We start from the raw sequence: 19796 nt of genomic DNA, 5'->3' as shown, positions 1-19796 counted from the left end.
CATCCTTTAATATTCCATTAATCAAAATAAATGATTTAAACAGAAAAAGGTTACATTTCTATGTTGATGCTAAATTAAAAATGCAAGAAAATATTGAAAAATATCCTTATTTTTATCATGAAACCTTAATGTGTTGAAATTGGTTGGGAATACCTGAGTGCAGTGTCTGCTTGTTGTTTAGCTTCCATGAAGGATATTCTATCTGTTTGGACAGAGTTGGATGAAGTGTAGAGTTTAGGCCACCTCCTTTGACTTCATTTTCACAAGGACAAAGATTCTTAAGTCAATGGGATGTTAGTATCTTTGTTGTAGTTTTCTAGCTGTATTCAGCACAAGTGCATGAATGTTTTCCAGAGGTATGATTCTGTATTCTCTTTTCAGATCTTCTTTGGGGGCATCTATGCATGGCTCAACCTTTGGGCGCACAGTATGTCCTCACACTGTTTATGATATCTAATGTCAATTTCATGATTTGTATCATGGGTCTAAAAGTGAGACTATATGCAGTTTGTTCCTCTTGTGTTATTTTTGTAATTCAGTGCCCATGTTTTTGAGCCCCAACATCTTGTGGATTTCATTGTGATTTGCTGAATAGGTTTTTTTGTAGCAGCGTGGTCATTGTGAACTTTTGGATTGCCTGGACAACAAATTCTCAACTTTGTTTAAGTAGGAACCGATTTGGCTGTAGACCTCTGTGATCATCCAACAGGCTCAATATTGATTGCTGATTTCCAAGTTTAGTCCTTTTGCAGGCATGGCTGCTTCTGTCACTAGTGTGGTCACTTGCTAGTAAGTAACAGCTTAAATAAGCACAATATCTGAAAAAGCAGATTAACCGTCATAATGTGAAGAAAATGTTAAAAATCAAGAAGAGACATACTCAAATATCTCCATGCTTAACTACATTCAAATAAAATTTATTAAGCCCATTTCTGAATTTTCTGATGTCAAGATTTTCAATATTTTGTGTCATTTATTCTTTCATTGCTGCTTCTTTTTTTTTGGCTGCTCTTGTTTAGGGGTCGCCACAGTGGATCATTCGTCTTTATCAATCCTGGTCTTTTACATCATTTTCTGCCACACCTACCGCCTTCACCACATTCATAAACCTTCTCTTTGGCCTTCCTCATTACCTCTTGCCTGGCAGTTCCATTCTCAACAATCTTTTTCTGACATACCCCTCATTTCTCTTCTACATGTGCCCAAATCATGTAATACACTCATTTACAATCCTGTCTTCAACTCTGCCACTTCCAGCTCAGCCTGCTGTCATTTCATTAGGGCCACCATCTCCAAACCATACAACATACAGTACCTCCTTTCTCTTTTGCAGATACTCTTTTATTACAAATCATTTCTGTCACTCTTCTCCACCCAGTCCACCTTGTCTGCACTCTCTTCTTCACCTAAGGTTTTACTGATGTCTGTAATGGTTTTATTCTTGTTTTTCAGCCTCATAGTGGCATCTTTGACTTTCATTGGCACAGCTCATGTCCTAATGTTGAACAATGGAAACTACAGACTCCAAAGGTTAGAAGCAGGCCCAGGTATCTTATAAAGCAATGAAACACCCAAGGAATCAAACACCTGTGTCAACAATTGTCCCAAACATTATGGTTCCCTGATATGGGGGGACCAGAGATAAAAAGTGTTATCACTTCAACATGTTGTGACTGAAATGTATTCAAAGATGAAAGTCAGCATTGTGCACTTTAATAACATCTGAATTGTTTAATTTGCAATTTTAAACTGCAGAGCAGAGGGGTAAATCAAGGAGGAAATTGTCTGTGGAGGGCACAGCAAATAGTTACATAATATAATCATCTGAATTCCAGCTTGTATATGAGAGCAGCAGGGTCAAGGCAAACTGCTGGAACTGATGAATAATATCACATGACAAACAAAAGTTCCAGTGCTTTTGTTTCAGTTTTGCTTAAAATGACTCAAGATTTGAAAATTCTCTTTTAAGCAGGGCAGTGCTGTAACACACAGGACCAAAGCAGCACTGGGTAGGCTCAAGAGTGAAAAACTAAATGACATTGAGTGTCCAAATCAGAGTTCCACCTTCAGCTTCATCAAGTATTTGTGGAATGATTTGAAAATGGCTGTGTATTGTAACTGTATAAAGTAACTTATTGGCCTAAAATTTACCCATTTCACTGCTGGCTATTGCCCTACAGTGATGTGTATTATTTTTGCCATCCAGCTTTTGTACATTCTTTCAAACTAAGTCACGTGGATACAGCAGAACAGACATGAAACCTGCCCATTTTCCTCTGTTCAGTGACGGAGGGAATATTCTGGTAGTTCTGAGATGCTGCTGTCCAGCGCCTGAACTGTTTTTATTAACTGTTTTTTTTAAGAAGTTAAACCTATTTTAAAAGTTAAATGCAATTCTTCAATAATGTTTCTGTCTCTACTACTTGAGATGTGTGTTTTTGTTGGCTGATAGGTTTTAGTATAAGAATGAACCTTTTTTGAGGAGTGTGTGCCTGATAAATCACGTTGGTAACAAAACTACTTAAGGGTTTTTTGTGCCATTGCATTCTGAACTTATTTCTTTCTTATTTTGTGGAAAAAAGCATCTGGTCATTTTAGGTTTCATAAACAGAGCTATGAAATCAGTTTATAAATTTGAATAATGTGAATTTGACTGGACAGAGTAATACATGTAAGATAAAAAGGCCTTTCCTCTGTTTCAAGCCCTGGCTTTTTCCAGCTCCTATTTATCCCAAAATACCTTCATATTACCCAAGCTACTCGGTCATTTCCAGTAAGGAAAAACATATACTGTAGATGATGAATTATCATCTAGACCAGGCACTTTCAACACTAAATACCAAAATGATGGTTAAATTAGGAAAAGTTGTGCAATTGTTGCAGGTTTCCACATTTTTCCACCGAAAAAGGATGTTCTACCTGGTCTCTGCATATATTTTAGAGACCCTTATAATATTACCATTACACTTACAGTCATGGCCGAAATTATCGGCACCCCTGGAATTTTCCCAGAAAATGCACAATTTCTCCCAGAAAATTGTTGCAATTACAGATGTTTTGGTATACACATGTTTATTTCCTTTATGTGCATTGGATAAACACAAAAAAAACAGAAAAAAAGCCAAATCTGACATAATTTCACACAAAACTCAAAAACCGGGCTGGACAAAATTATTGGCACCCTCAACTTAATATTTGGTTGCACGCTCTTTGGAAAAAACTGAAATCAAACCCTTACTATAACCATCAACAAGCTTGTTACACCTCTCAACTGGAATTTCCGACCAACTCTTCTTTTGCAAACTACTCAAGGTTTCTCAGATTTGAAGGGCGCCTTCTCCCAACAGCAATTTTGAGATCTCTCCATAAGTGTTCAATCGGATTTAAATCCGGACTCATTGCTGGCCACTTCAGAATTCTCCAGCGCTTTGTCTTCAACCATTTCTGAGTGCTTTTAGAGGTATGTTTGGGGTCATTGTCCTGCTGGAACACCCATGACCTCTGATGCAGACACAGCTTTCTGACACTGGGCCCTACATTGCACCCCAATATCTTTTGGTAGTCTTCAGATTTCATGATAATAATAATAATAAATTTTATTTATATTGCACTTTATATTTTAGCAATCCCAAAGTGCTACAGAGTAAAAATAGAATAATAAAATAAAAAAAAAAGAACAGAAGAGTCTATAAAATACTTTAACAAAATGACTTTCTAAAAAGATGAGTTTTTAGGTTTCGCTTAAAGGCCTCAGTCGACTGTGGGGCTCTCAGGTAATCAGGGAGGGCATTCCACAGCCTCGGCGCCACCGATGAAAACGCCCTGTCACCCATGCTGCTGAGCTTAGTTCTGGGGACTGGAAGAGTGTTAGTGAGTACAGAGCGGAGGGAACGTAAGGAGTTATGGGGGGTAAGGAGTTCCTGTAGATAAAGAGGGGCATGTCCATAAATGCACTGATGGGTAAGAAGGGAGACCTTGTACTCTATTCTGAATGAAACAGGGAGCCAGTGAAGGGTTTTCAGGATTGGGGTGATGTGATCATACTTTCGCACCCTCATCAGGATCCTGGCAGCGCTGTTCTGAATATACTGGAGTCTCTGGATACTCTTGCCAGGAATCCCAATGAGGAGTGCATTACAGTAATCCAGCCTGGAAGAGACAAAGGCATGGACGAGCTTCTCTGCATCTGCCAGGGTGAGTAATGGGCGGAGTTTGGCGATGTTCTTGAGATGGTAAAAAGATGACTTACAGAGATATTTGATGTGGGTGTCAAAAGTAAGTTGGGAGTCCATTCTAACACCCAAATTAGTAACAGATGTGGAAAGAGGAATATTTTGGCCAGAGAAAGTAATACTGGTGATGGTAGAAGAGCGAAGATGATGTGATGTACCAACTAAGATGGCTTCTGTTTTGGATCTGTTCAGCTGAAGAAAATTGAGCCTCATCCAAGCCTCTATCTCCTCCAGGCAGGTAGACAATGTAGATGTTGGCAGAGGAGCAGTAGAGGAGGTGGGAGTAGTCCTGAGGTAAAGCTGAGTGTCATCGGCATAGCAATGGAACGATAAACCATGTCTGCCAATGACAGTTCCAAGGGGGAGCATGTAGATAGTAAAAAGGATAGGGCCCAGCACAGAGCCCTGTGGAACACCACAGGCGACGTTGTGGGTGTGGGACTTTGCGCTGCCAAGGGCGACATGCTCAGTTCTGCCAGTCAGGTATGATGTAAACCAATTTAGAACAATTCCTGAGAGTCCAATAGTGTATTGCAGGCGGTGAAGAAGGATGTTATGGTCTATTGTGTCAAAAGCAGCTGTCAGGTCAAGGAGGATAAGTAGTGAAGGTGAACCAGTATCTGCCGTCATCAGAAGATCATTGGTGACCCTGACCAGGGCTGTTTCAGTGCTATGGCCAGGGCGAAAACCAGACTGAAACTTTTCAAACAGATTGTTCAGTTTGAGATGATCGTGAAGTTGTGCTGCAACTATTTTTTCCAGGACTTTGGAGAGAAATGGAAGATTGGAGATGGGCCTATAATTGGAGAGAACTTCAGGATCCAAGGTGGATTTTTTCAGTAGAGGTCTGATGACAGCAGTTTTTAGTGCAGAAGGAATATGGCCAGCCAGGAGGGACTGATTTATTATCCTGGTGATAAGTGGAGAGATGGCAGAAATGTTGGCCCTCGGCAAGGGTGAGGGGAAAGGGTCCAGGGAACTAGTAGACGGTTTCATTTTCCTGATGACATCCTCCACCTCTTCCCGTGTGGCAACAGAGAAAGAGCAAAGAGGATGGACGGTCTCAGACAATGAGTCAACAGTTGGGAAGGGCAAGATATCCTTGGTAGAGAGGTGTAAACGGATATTATCAACTTTTTGTTTAAAAAAGTTGATATACATGTTGCATCTGTCATCAGTGGTCTCAGAATGGGCAGGTAAAGGAGGTTTGACAAGATGATTTATGGTTGAAAAAAGTTTTTTAGGGTTGCTGGAGCCATTTCTGATGATGGTGGAATAAAACTTGGACCGTGCAACCTTCAGAGCTTCTGCATACGCTCTCATGTGTTCTCTGTAAGCCTGTTTATGGACAGTCAGCCCAGAGGCCTTGAGCCGCCGCTCAAGGACACGCCCAGCCGCCTTCATTTTTCGCAGCTCGCAGGTATACCAAGGTGCTGAGCACGAGAATGAGACGGACCTAGATGTTAAAGGGGCGTGGAAGTCCAGGAGACTGCTCAGGGACTGGTTGTAAAAATCCACAAGGTCAGCAACAGAGAGGGAGCTGATAAAGTCAGAGGAGAGAAATGTAAGGTCCAAGGCCAAGGCATCCACATTGATATTCTTCAGATTTCTGAAGTAGATCTGTCGTTTTGGTTTGATACGGGAGGAGAAAAAGGGCAGCTCCAATGACACAACTTTGTGGTCTGAAATACCAAGATCAAATACCTGTAGATTCCTGATTGGGGCACAGTTTGAAATGACCAAGTCAAGAGTGTGACCCCTAGAATGTGTGGGAACATCAACATGTTGTTGTAGGTTGAGAGAATCTAGCAGCTCAAGGAAATCAGCAGTGAGATAACCTGTGGGATTGTCAACATGAATATTTATATCTCCTAAGATTATGATGTTGGCAGAAGTAGCACAGAGTGTTGTGAGAAGATCAGTAATTTCCGGAATAAAGGCAGAATTGGGTTTTGGAGGTCGATAGATAAGGAGAACAGTCAGGGGAAACGGGGGCTTACATTTAAATGCAAGGCACTCACAGGAAGATATTGCAGGTATCAAGATAGGGGACAACCCCAGGTCCTGACGGTGGATAACAGCTATTCCACCACCACGCCCAGTGCTGCGAGCTGCCTCCAAGTAACTGTAGCCAAGTGGACAGGCTTCATTTAAGGCAGAGTAAACCTCTGACTGGTGCCAGGTTTCTGTCAGACGCATGAAGTCAAGTCCTTTTTCCCTGATGTGTTCTTCAATAAGTATGGATTTTTTGCTGATAGATTGAGAGTTAAATAGTTCAAATTTAACCAATGACTGTGAAGTAAATCTCTGTACAGGACGCAGAACATTAAAATCCACTTTACGCAGCTTAGAATTCATTCCACAAAATAAATCCAGCCGGGGATGTGAAAAACGAACCGGCTGGGACGACGTTAACAAAGACGCACCAGCCGTGGCGGCTGACATTGTCGTGATGCGGCGTAGGTTGTTAAAGTTCACTCCCCGGCGGCGGTGACGGAGCGAGGCAGGGAAGTGTACCGGAGCATCCGAGGGCAAGAGGCATTTCGGGAGCATTGACTCATGTTGGGAGCCAGGAGAGTTGTTCCTAGAGAGGATCCGGGAGGCTCGGAGCCGAGCCCTGGTGCCTCCACGCTTCCCACGGCGGCGGCGTTTCCATCGGCGACCGGCCAAGCCGTGGACAGTGACGAGGAAGGCCGGGACTTCCTCAAACAGTCGGCCAAAGGTTTGACTGAACTCCGGAGTCAAATGTCGAGAAACCCCCGCACTCGTTCGAAGAGCCAAAAGGGTGAAGCGATCATAACGAATGATCGAGTCAGGAAGAGCATCACAGGAGTAAGTAAGCCGAGAAAAAAGCAGGAGTAACAAGAAACACAAAAGCCAGAGTGGCTGACGGCGTGCCTCAACAGTCGGCGCCATCACACAGTCAAGGCATCCAGTTCCAGAGGCAGCAAAACATCCCCAAAACATCTTGGAACCTCCACCATGTTTGACTGTAGGTACTGTGTTCTTTTCGTCGCAGGCCTCATTCCGTTTTCTGTAAACAGTAGAATGATGAGCTTTATCAAAAAGCTCTACCTTGGTCTCATCTGTCCACAAGACGTTCGCCCAGAAGGATTTTGGCTTCCTCAAGTACATTTTGGCAAACTCCAGTCTGGCTTTTTTATGTTTCTGTGTCAGCAGTGGGGTCCTCCTGGCTCTCCTGCCATAGCGTTTCATTTTGTTCAGATGTCGACGGATAGTTCGAGCTGACACTGTTGCACCCTGAGTCTGCAGTATAGCTTGAATATGTTTTGAAGTTGATTGGGGTTGTTTATCCACCATTCGGACTATCCTTCATTGCAGTCTTTTATCAATTTTTCTCTTCTGTCCACGTCCAGGGAGATTAGCTACAGTGCCATGTGTTGTGAACGTCTTGATTATGTTGTGCACAGTGGACAAAGGAACATGAAGATCTCTGAAGATGGACTTGTAGCCTTGAGATTGTTGATATTTTTCCACAATTTTTGCTCTCAAGTCCTAAGACAATTCGCTGTTCTTCTTTCTGTTCTCCATGCTTAGTGTGGCACACTCAGACACACAACTGAAAGGTTGAGTCAACTTTTCTCCATTTTAACTGGCTTCAAGTGTGATTGCTATATTGCCAGCACCTGTTTCTTGCCACAGGTGAGTTCAAACGAGCATCATATGCTTGAAATAAAACGATTTACCCACAATTTTGAAAGGGTGCCAATAATTTTGTCTGCCCATTTTTGGAGTTCTGTGTGACATGATGGCAGATTTGGCTTTTTTTCTCTGTTTTTTTGTGTTGTTCCAATGCACATAAAGGAAATAAACATATGTATATACAAAAACATTTGTAATTGCAATAATTTTCTGTGAGAAATGGTGCATTTTCTGGGAAAATTCCAGGGGTGCCAATAATTTCAGCCATGACTGTATTTTGTGTATGTACAAAATGGAATCTGAGCAACAACTATAATTTCAATCTTACATTTTAAAGAAATCAATTGAGACTTCTTTCCATACAGCAGCAGGGCATTATGAATACGCGGTCAGGCTCACTGGACTCGCTAATACCCAAACGGTGTGTTAGTCTTTTGTCAGCCAGTTGTTTTATGATCTTCCATGCTGTGTTTTAAAATATTGTATATCATGTGAATCAAGTTCAAAAGGTGTGCAAATCATCAAGGGGTAACTGGCAAACTGAAAAATAAATCATAACTTTTCAGTTGTTATCCTTAATTTTAAGTTTTCAAAAAGAGAAACCTTGATTATGGATTGTGCTGAGCTGACAACTAATTTATTGTGAATCTTCCCATTGCTAATTTAAATAATTAGGAAAAAAGAAATGTGAAAACATAAAAAGATGTAATTGAACAAAATGTATGTGTGTACAGAAAATAGGACAGAATGATGAAACTTGTTTGTGTTTTGCATACGTGACAAAAAGCATGTATACTTTCTGGAAGTTTTCTTTTGATGATGTGTGTGACAAGAAAATATACCTTTAGGGTAATGACTTTACAAAATTGGAAAAGTACAATGAGTCAGGACGCTATTTTTTGCTTACGTGGTCAACGATCAGGAGATTAGAAAGGTATAAAAGAACAAGGACATCTGCGCTCGAGGCAGATGAAGCGCGGTGTCCTAGGACTGTGTTTCTCTGACATTTTACCCTTGCCTGGTATGTATTAATAAAAGGTTTTGACTAATTTTAATTTTCTTCTCTGTCTTCAGTCACAAAAAGTGTCCACAGTTTTTTCGTGGACGAAAAGCAGGGATTTATGAATGCAGTACTGACGCAACAACATGGAAACAACATGGAGATAAACAAAGACCGGTGACTTATTTTTTCTAAAAAAACTGGATCCAGTGGCCGCAGCATTTCCTCCGTGTCTTCGTGCTGTGGCTGCAACAACAGAAGCTGTATTAGCAAGCACGGATGTAGTTCTCATGAGCCCCCTAACAGTTAAAGTGCCTCACGCTGTACATTCTATCCTAGTAAGATCGTAACAATTTATACAGATTCCAGGTATGCTTTTGGAGTCTGCCATGATCATGGAGCACTATGGAAACTAAGGGGATTTAAGACCAGTACTGGAGAGCTCTAACTAAAAACTGAAAAAGATAATTATCGATTTGTGTAATTGGTTTAACGCAAATGAATGTCTCCACTTTCGTTTAAGGCTTGTAAATATACAAAATATTTTTCCTTTTAAACCCTGATCAAGTTTGAAGGAAAAATACTCTTTTAATAATATTCTAATTGTGATATGAATGGAAGTTGTGTATTTTAGGTACTATAAAGGAAGAGCATGGTGACGCAGTGGTCAGCACACTTGATACGAATAAAGGTTCAAGCACGTATGTTTTCCTTGTTAAGTCAGAATGTTCTTTGTGACCGCGTAATGGGAATGCTTTCTTGTTGTTGGGAATGCTTTCTTGTTGTGGAATTGTGCTGCGTGATTTCCCCGAGTGGATTGTCCTTGTTTGTCGCTGGAATTTACAGCTCGCCACGGGAAAATTTAATGATTTTTCCTTGTTTGCCGCTGGGCTAAAATTTCGCCACGGATGTTTCATGATCTGGAACACAGCGCGCATGAAACTGAGGTAAGATGAATTCCTAATTTAATGAAAGTGATACCAGCTTGCGGCCTGAGAAGTTGTAATAATAAGCATGAAGGAAAAGACGCGTTTAAGTATGTTGCATAGATAACCTTTAAGCACAACCTCGCGTGAGAGATTTCTGTGAATAAAGTACAATTGAAAGAAAACTTTATTCTATGAATGAAATGCAATTGTAAAAGAGATGTTGAAAAACATTGGGAAGCTGTAGGTTTCTTTACATATGCAGAGCAATTTTGCAGACGCTGTGCAATATGTCAAAAGTTTAATGTGGGAAAAAGGTACCCAGGTAAGTCCCGCCGTTACCCCTAATCCAATGGGTCTGTTTGAACACCTCCAAATGGATTTCATTGAACTAACCCCGTCTAAAGGGTACCGATATTGTCTTGTGATTGTCGATGTGTTCTCCCGATGAATAGAGGCTTTCCCTTCAAAACACAGCGATGCCAAAACAGTAGCTAAAGCACTAATTAAAGAGATTATTCCAAGATGGGGTATCCCTCAAAAGTTACAAACAGATAATGGCACTCATTTTGTGAACTCCATTATAAATGAATTAACCACCTGGCTATTGTGAATACCATCCCCTAAGCGGAGGCATCGTAGAACGATGCAATGGCACTTTAAAAGCTAAACTCGCAAAAATTTGTGAACAAACTAATTTATCATGGCCGGATGCACTACCCTTAGCTTTAATGGGACTAAGGGGACGGACACACCGACAACTGGGACTATCGCCGTTTGAGATTCTGACCGGACGTCCCATGCCCGTTGGCATGGTTGTAATGTGAATTTGCATACTGTGGACAATGATTTTCTCTCTAGTCTTGCAGGTTTGCGAACCTCGTTGAAGGAAATCCACCAGCAGGTTAATCAAACCTGGAGGACTAGCCCCCTTTCCAAGGATTTACCAATTCCTTTGGGCACCTGGATCCTGGTTCGAGATACTTGAAGGAAACACTGGCATCAGCCTAGGTGGAGAGGATCATTCCAAATTCTTCTATCCACACCACACGCCGTGAAAGTTGAAGGACTGCCTGCCTGGATTCACGCCTCACATTGCAAGAGATGGCACCCTTGATTGCTGTGCTACTATGTTTTTCTTTTCCCTTGTCTACTGCCCTGGTCACCTTGACTTTCCCGTTAGGAATTACCACATCAGTGCAGTTTGATTTCTGCTCTATTATCAACTGTGGGACTGGTCGACAAGCCCAGTGGACCGGATCTGACAAATACGTGTGTATGAGGGGAAGTGACTGCGACAACTGGCAATGGGTTTTTGCTAACACTGGAACTGAGGACTGGGGTTATCAACCTTTTGAGGCCCAAAAATACGGTTTGAAAAATCGGTTTTCTATCATAAAAGGACATGCCTCTCATGAATGTGCTGAACTTCACCAAAGACGCTATTGAAGGCATACATGAACAGCTTGATCGTACTTCTCTGATGACTTGGCAAAATCGTCTAGCCCTGGACATGTTACTTGCGGAAAAGGGAGGTGTCTGTGCTATGTTTGGTGATGCTTGTTGTACATATATTCCAAATAATACCGCGCCAGATGGATCAATAACTCGTGCATTGGCAGGCCTTACTGCTCTCTCTAAAGAACTTTCCACTAATTCTGGCATTACAAATCCCTGGGGACAATGGATAAGATCTGTTTTCATTTCTTTGGTTGTGACATTTTGTCTCCTCCTCCTGTTTGGTTGTTGTATTATCCCTTTGTTTCGCTATATAATATCTAAGTACTTTACCGCCTCTATGGAAAGGGCATATATGCTACATGAGGAGCGCATGTCTCGTATAGTTTCTTCCACTTTCTCTCCCCCTTCCCCTTCATCAACCATTTCAAGATAGAATTATATTGCCCACATCATTTTGTTCAAAAAGGGAGGAGTGTGAAAACATAAAAAGATGTAATTGAACAAAATGTATGTGTGTACAGAAAATAGGACAGAATGATGAAACTTGTTTGTGTTTTGCATACGTGACAAAAAGCATGTATACTTTCTGGAAGTTTTCTTTTGATGATGTGTGTGACAAGAAAATATACCTTTAGGGTAATGACTTTACAAAATTGGAAAAGTACAATGAGTCAGGACGCTATTTTTTGCTTACGTGGTCAACGATCAGGAGATTAGAAAGGTATAAAAGAACAAGGACATCTGCGCTCGAGGCAGATGAAGCGCGGTGTCCTAGGACTGTGTTTCTCTGACATTTTACCCTTGCCTGGTATGTATTAATAAAAGGTTTTGACTAATTTTAATTTTCTTCTCTGTCTTCAGTCACAAAAAGTGTCCACAGAAACAAAGAAAACAAAGGGAAAATTCCTTTTCTCCCTTTATAAATGCTTATTCTAAAATGTTATTATTTAATGCCATATTTTACAAAAGGTTTTGAACAGATTTTCTAAGCAAGAATTTGATTTTTGTCAATTTTCAAATCAAAAACAATTTAATTTGTTAGTCTCTTAAAAAAATAAAATCTTTCATTAGCTATAAAAATAGAGGGGGAATTTTTACAATTGAAGTACAATTGTTTGTTCTAGACTTCATTCTAGAAATTCCTGACGTCTCACCCTGATTTAGATGTTAGTGTTGCCGTATCACAGATTTACACGTTCCAGCAGAATTCTTGTGTTGCCTTCTCTAGAACGTTGTTTCCAGTTGGAAGTAATTATAATGTCAGCAAATGTTTATTGTCATCAGATGAGCTGTGACATTTTTTGTGCTGGTTGGGACCATTGCCCAGGTGAGACTCAAAGGATTGATCTGGAGCAGTGAAAGTGGCCAAAAGAGGACTGGAGACAAGTCTATTAGTCCTCCCAGCATCAAGCGAGCAGAAGGAAGCTACAAACAGGTTGCAGCCAAATAGCTGTGTCTGTCCCATTAAGTAGACGGAGGTACTGTATATCTCCCAAAGAGTCAGAAATGACCTGGAACTGTTGGTCAGCCAGTTGGCCCTGATCCCAGAAGTAGTCAAGTGCTACACTTTAAAAGAAGCCTCCTCCTATTAAGTAGATGGAGGTATCTCTCCCAAAGAGTCAGGAATGACCTGGAACTATACTTTAAAATAAGCCTCCTTCTCCTCTGCCAGGAGACTTCAGAGTTGGGAGTAAAGTGGAGGCATAGGCTCGCCTGGCAAGGAAGTTGTGAAAAAGGAGAGAAACCAATCAGTACCATTGGTGAGACAAGAGAGAGGAGAAAAAGGTATGCCAGGAACTGAATACTTATGCATTGTGGAGACAGGCGAGTGTTTTCTGTTCTGTCTTTTTGTAATCTGTGCCCTGTGTGTCCCCAGAATCCTTCTTCCTATAAGTAGAAATCCTTATGACTGAACTGTGTGGTGTCTGTGTGTCATTTTATGTGAGGGAATGACTCAAGAGCACTCCCCACTGGTCACAATACCCAAGCCCGTGAATTCAAGACAGGTTAGGCAATGTTCTTTAATACTTAAAGAAGTGATGAGGCTGCCTTTTGCTGTTATGCACAAGAAACTTTACCAACAGAAATTCATCAGGCTGATACTGTGGAACATTTTAAAAAACTGCTAAAAGACACATTTTTTTAATTTGGCTTTCTCATAGCTACATTTAGTTGTACTCCTAATAGACTATACATGCATAGAATGATCATATTCTTCACAGAGTTGCAATCTTTACCAATCTCGACTTTTTTCTTTGCTTTTTTTTCTGGTTCTTCTCTGGTGGAATTTTGCACAACCAACATGTGACCGAGGCACCATGCAGCCACCTGTGATGTTGGAATAAAGGCAGGTACCTCAGCTGTCCATGAGACCTACAGTGTCGAATCCTCTGGGATGAAGCCTGGGAACAATGAGCAATGATTTCAACACATTTATGTTAGGTGGAATGGTCACTGGTTGCAGATTGCAGCACAGGGTCCCACTTACACAAGCAGCGACCAATTTGGAATTACCAGTTAGCCTGCACTTTATTTAGAAAGTGACTGGAAAACTCCACGCAGGCAACAGGTGGACATGGAATTTGAACCCTTGACACCATTTCCATGATGTGGCAGTGTTGCCCAATGTTCCACCTATGCTGCTGCCACTTAAATCTGTAAGACCAAAGAAATGGAGAGACTCTTAGTTACAAATGATCTTAAAAAGAATATTGGAAATTCTGGGCTTGATATGAAATGCCTTTTTAATCAGTAATATATATTATGGATTCTAGAAGACAGTAACTGCGCTAACATCTGGATTTGACTGCGAGTTTACAGAGAGGCTGTGGTAGTGCAGTGATAGGCAGCATTGCCTCGCAACTTCAGAATCTTGCCTTGAAATTTTTGCCTTGGTGTTACTCTCACCTCGGAGTACTGCACCCTCCACACATCCTTCTGCTGATACCAGCATAGGAAAAACATCCCCACCCATAATAACAACAGCGCAAGTGAGCAGAGAGCTGAGGAGACTTCGTGCCAGCAAAGCAGCGGGTCCAGATGGAGTATCGCCACGACTGCTGAAGGTCTGTGCATCGGAGCTGGGGGGTCCTCTACAGCGCATCTTCAACCTGAGCCTGGAACAGGGGAGAGTCCCGAGGCTTTGGAAAACATCTTGTATCACCCCAGTCCCAAAGGTATCACGTCCTAGTGAGCTGAATGACTTTCGGCCTGTTGCTCTGACATCACATGTGATGAAGACCATGGAGAGGCTGCTGCTTCACCACCTTAGGCCACAGGTTCAACACGCCCTTGACCCTCTGCAGTTTGCATATCAGGAGAAGGTGGGAGCAGAGGATGCCATCATCTATATGCTACACCGATCCCTCTCTCACTTGGACAGAGGCAGTGGTGCTGTAAGAATTATGTTTCTAGACTTCTCTAGCGCCTTCAACACAATCCAACCTCTGCTCCTTAGGGACAAGCTGACAGAGATGGGATTAGATTCATACCTAGTGGCATGGATCGTGGACTATCTTAAAGACAGACCTCAGTATGTGCGTCTTGGGAACTGCACGTCTGACATTGTGGTCAGCAACACAGGAGCGCCACAAGGGACTGTACTTTCTCCGGTCCTGTTCAGCCTATATACATCGGACTTCCAATACAACTCGGAGTCCTGCCATGTGCAAAAGTTCGCTGATGACACTGCTATCGTGGGCTGTATCAGGAATGGGCTGGAGGAGGAGTATAGGGACCTAATCAATGACTTTGTTAAATGGTCCGACTCAAACCACCTACACCTGAACACCAGCAAAACCAAGGAGCTGGTGATGGATTTTAGGAGGCCCAGACCCCTCATAGACCCAGTGATCATCAAAGGTGACTGTGTGCAGATGGTGCAGACCTATAAATATCTGGGAGTGCAGCTGGATGATAAATTAGACTGGACTGCCAATACTGATGCGCTGTGCAAGAAAGGACAAAGCCGGTTATACTTCCTTAGAAGGCTGGCTTCCTTCAACATCTGCAATAAGATGCTGCAGATGTTCTATCAAACAGTTGTGGCGAGCGCCCTCTTCTACGCAGTGGTGTGCTGGGGAGGCAGCATTAAGAGGAAAGACGCCTCACGCCTGGACAAACTGGTGAGGAAGGCAGGCTCTATTGTTGGCATGGAGCTGGACAGTTTAACATCTGTGGCAGAGCGAAGGGCGCTCAGCAGGCTCCTATCAATTATGGAGAATCCACTGCATCCACTAAATAATGTCATCTCCAGACAGAAGAGCAGCTTCAGTGACAGACTGCTGTCACTGTCCTGCTCCACAGACAGATTGAGGAGATCGTTCCTCCCCCAAACTATGCGACTCTTTAATTCCACCAGGGGGGGTAAACGTTAATATTTAACATTATACATAGTTATTGTCTGTTTTTTTCACCTGTATTATTATCATTCTTTAATTTAATATTATTTATTGTATCAGTATGCTGCTGCTGAAGAATGTGAATTTCCCATCGGGATTAATAAAGTATCTATCTATCTATCTATCTATCTATCTATCTATCTATCTATCTATCTATCTATCTATCTATCTAGAGAGGAGGATTAAACTGACACCATAATGGCCTTAAGTCACTCCCTTCTATGTGTTTGTTTATTATTATAGTTTTTCAAATATATTAATTATCATCTAATATATCATCTCATAAAGTCATAAATTACTATAGAATTAAATGACTTCTGATTGACCTGCATGGAATGTAATGGAAAAAGAAAATATACAGTATGTCACTGCCAGACTACTTTGACCCTGTAATGCTCACTTAAATACAATTATCGCATAATGTGTTTATTGTTAAAAAAGATTGAAAGTTAAAATTATAGTTCAATTTCAAATACATTCTTACAATTTGCGTGCCCAAATTAAAATATATTAAAAAATACTACATTCTCAGAAATGTATTTGTAAGAGCCAATCTTAGAGTTAAACTTATATTAGTGTTTGCTTGATTAGAATACAACATAATTTTCTTTCATTACCATAGACAATGGAACAGTTTTTTATACCCTGTAAGTTAATATTAGATCTTTCTTGCTATATCTCAGATGCTGTTTGTTAATTAAGTCAGTTGTTCTTGTTTAGAATAGGTCCCATTGCTAGCAGGGACTGAATGTATGAAAATGGGATAAGCATACAGTTTTTTGACCGTTTAGAAATGGTTCAACTGTATGGGAGAACTTAAAGAAACAAACAAGATATAAGCCTTAAACAGAACTTTTCTTTTCTTGCAATACCAATCTTTTCTGTATTTTTGTGTGAACTGTTTTACTTTGAACTTTTACTAAAGTTTGTAAAACAAAGATATTTTCACTATAGAATCATTTCAACGCATCAAGAATCCCCTGAGGCATTCTGAAGCTGCAGAACTTTGGTAATTTTGGGTAAACACAGCTACAGTATTACTATTCCTCCTTTGGGCATAGTTAGCTTTGCAATGAAAACACAACTGTCAGCCTAATTGTGTCCCTTTGGGTTGCAGTTTTTCCAATTACAGTCGATCCTTTATAAATCTGGTCGTTTAAGGGCTGCTGTTCATCTTACTGAGGCACATGTCCTAGACAGGTACAGTTTGATCATGCAGCTTTTTATGTTTCTTTGCCGCTTACCAATGTTTTATCAATGCAATATTTTATAATATTCAAAAAAATATCTGAGGAAATATCTTTGGGTGTTAGTTTTTGCTTTATAAGAATGAAATAACTTTGCACTGAATGTTACTAGGAATTCAAGCTTAGTTTAGGCAGTTCTACACAAGAAAGGATTTAAGTAATTGGCTATATAATTATATTATTATAATTCAAATGTATTTTGTAATATTAACAGATATTATGTACATCTAAGTGTTAATTATTGTACAACACAACTGAAATTCAACTGAGTACTATTTTAATCACTTTTATTTTTTTATTTTTATGTATAGTATTTGCATGTCAAGAAATACTTGCAGATGAAATAAGTGGAAGTTTCCTTCTTTTGCTTGGAACATTCTTTAAAAAACAACAATATATGTGTATTTTTGTCTCTTTAAAACAGAAAACACAATTGAAAGAGATGTTGTTTTTTTAAACCATGCACATATATATGTGTGTGTGTGTGAGGTTTGGATTGCTTTCTTATTGCATTCTATGAAGTATATACAAAAAAAGCAGAAAATATAAACAAATTATCACATTGATTTTATTTATAAGCACAGATTGTTATGCACATTTGACAGAATTTTATAAATGAAATAATAGACAAATGCAATATATACATAAAATATAATTATGTTTATTACTGTGCTGATGTTGAAATTATTCATATACTGTATATTTTAGTTTTTTATTCATTGAAGTGATAATTAAATAATTGAAGTTTACATTTTTAAATACTATATACTTGATTGTTTATTTAGTGTGTAGGCCACAGAGTATCTTTCTAAACTCTTTTGTGTTCTGTTATTACTTTCTAGTATTTTGTACTAACAGACTAAATAAATTCCAAAGAAAGACTTTGGGTTTGAAGTTTTCCCTCAAATGCTTTGTTAGGACACATTGACTTCTTTCTTTGGTAGAACAATATGTTGTTATTCCAGTCTGTTATGTTAGCTTTATTCCTATTCTTTAAATCACACTTTATTCTTGTAATGTGTTCTTTATATGTTTTGTTATGTTTTTTCTGAATTGTGAATTTCTCTGTTTCTTTGGACAACATTACTGTCAAACATCCTAAAGAAATGAACTCAAGCAGTACGTCAAAACTTTACAAGGGATATTATAAAACAACGATTTTCAATAGTTATCAATCTGTTGTGAGATGTTGTGTTTTTGTCAGTGATGACTATATCAATAAAATATTTTCAGAGTGAATCAGCTCTCAAGCAATTCGTTTCTTATTACATTTCTGTAACCAATTGTTTGCTATTTTTTCTTTTTTTTGTTTCCTCCTTACAGGCCACAGAAAGCAGAAAATGACTAGTGAAATTTCAAAGAGCAATGATACTTTTGTTCGTCCCCAGACATTTTTTGTTACCGGCTTTTTGGGTATGCCATACTCAAACTATTACTACATCTTCTTGTTGTTTATTTACATTTTAACGGTGTTAGCAAATTCATTAATTATATTGCTGATTTATGTTGAAGAGAGCCTTCACAGCCCGAAGTATGTTGCCGTTGTACATTTAGCAATAGTTGATATATTTGCCAGCAGTACAGTTATTCCTAGAATGATTCATTCATTTCTTTTTGATGCTCAGGTGATAACCTACGAAGCTTGCTTGTCTGATATGTTTTTTTCTCATTTCTTTGCAGCAATGGAATCATTTTCACTCATAGTTTTAGCTTATGATAGATTTGTTGCTATATGTTTCCCTTTAAGGTATCACATTATTGTAAATCACACAAAAATGTTAAAAATACTTGGAATGGCCTGGTTCCTCGCCTTTATGATTGTGGGTACATTAGTAGCACTGATTACACGTCTCTCCTTCTGCAAATCTACTGTTGTAACCAGTTATTTTTGTGACCATGGACCTGTGTATCATTTAGCCTGTAATGATACTTATCCAAATTTTATAATGGCTCGAATTGCTATGACATCAGTTTTTTTTGCACCATTGACTATAATTATATGTTCATATGCAGCCATACTGAATGCAGTGTTAAAAATTGCATCTGCAGAAGGAAGACAAAAAGCTATGTTGACTTGTACATCCCACTTAATATTGGTTGCGATATTTTATATTCTAATATCAGGAACATATATTGCTTCGATGATCTCTGGTATCCATCAAAATGCAAGAATTTTCAACAATTCACTCTCTGCTACAATTCCAGCACTTTTAAATCCTATTATCTACACGCTGAAAACAGAAGAAATACTAAATGCTGTTAAAATGAGGTACAAAAGGAGAACTGCCGAATTGGACACTATGAAGCATTAAGAGATGATTTTCTGAAGCTCATGAATTAAAATTATGTAAATGATGTATCCAAAAATATTTTAACCTTTGAATGTATTGTCTTCTATGTTTTACTTAATTAAATAGTTTTCAAAGAGACTACACATAAAGTCTCAGTAGCTTGTGCTGTTGCCTCACAACTTGGGTTTGAGTCCCAATCTGGTCAGTTTCTGCGGTGAGTACTCTTTTGGTCTTCTGTGGGTCTCCTGGTTTCCACCAGTATTCCAAAGACTATAATGTTAGGTTAATTTGGAACTTTAAATTCTGTGATGGACTGACATCTTGTCCAAAGAAGACTGCAGCCTTGTGTCCAGTGTTGCTGATCTAAGCTCTAGCTCCACACAACCTTGTATTATGTGCAGCAAGTTTAGAAATTAATGGATGAATACTTTTCCAGTTGAGGCTTTAATATCCAGTTTACAAGATTTTTTATATCCCTGGTAATTCCACATGCAGTGTTGAGCTCCTCAATCTGCAATCTTAACAAGAAAGCAGAAAATAAAATGCAGATAGATATGTATTATATAAATTTCATTA

The 19796-nt window shown here is 39.6% G+C and overlaps 1 protein-coding gene across 1 annotated transcript; it reads left to right on the top strand.

The window, feature by feature from the left end:
• Nucleotides 1–16749: 16749 nt before the first annotated feature.
• LOC114650982 (olfactory receptor 10A2-like) lies at nucleotides 16750–19351 on the top strand. Its single transcript, XM_028800938.2, has 2 exons — nucleotides 16750–16882; nucleotides 18253–19351. Exon 2 carries the CDS (start codon nucleotides 18270–18272, stop codon nucleotides 19239–19241), a length of 972 nt encoding a protein of 323 aa, XP_028656771.1. The 5' UTR covers nucleotides 16750–16882; nucleotides 18253–18269; the 3' UTR covers nucleotides 19242–19351.
• The last annotated feature ends 445 nt before the right edge of the window (nucleotides 19352–19796 follow it).

Source organism: Erpetoichthys calabaricus, chromosome 4, assembly GCF_900747795.2.
Source record: "Erpetoichthys calabaricus chromosome 4, fErpCal1.3, whole genome shotgun sequence".
In the NCBI taxonomy this organism is placed as follows: Eukaryota; Metazoa; Chordata; class Cladistia; order Polypteriformes; family Polypteridae; genus Erpetoichthys; species Erpetoichthys calabaricus.
The sequence above is the reverse complement of the archived record's forward strand: the minus strand, read 5'-3'. Positions and strand labels throughout refer to the sequence as shown.

Excerpts from the sequence above, each read along its gene's own strand:
- LOC114650982 (XM_028800938.2), top strand. The coding sequence starts at position 18,270 with ATGACTAGTGAAATTTCAAAGAGCAATGATACTTTTGTTCGTCCCCAG.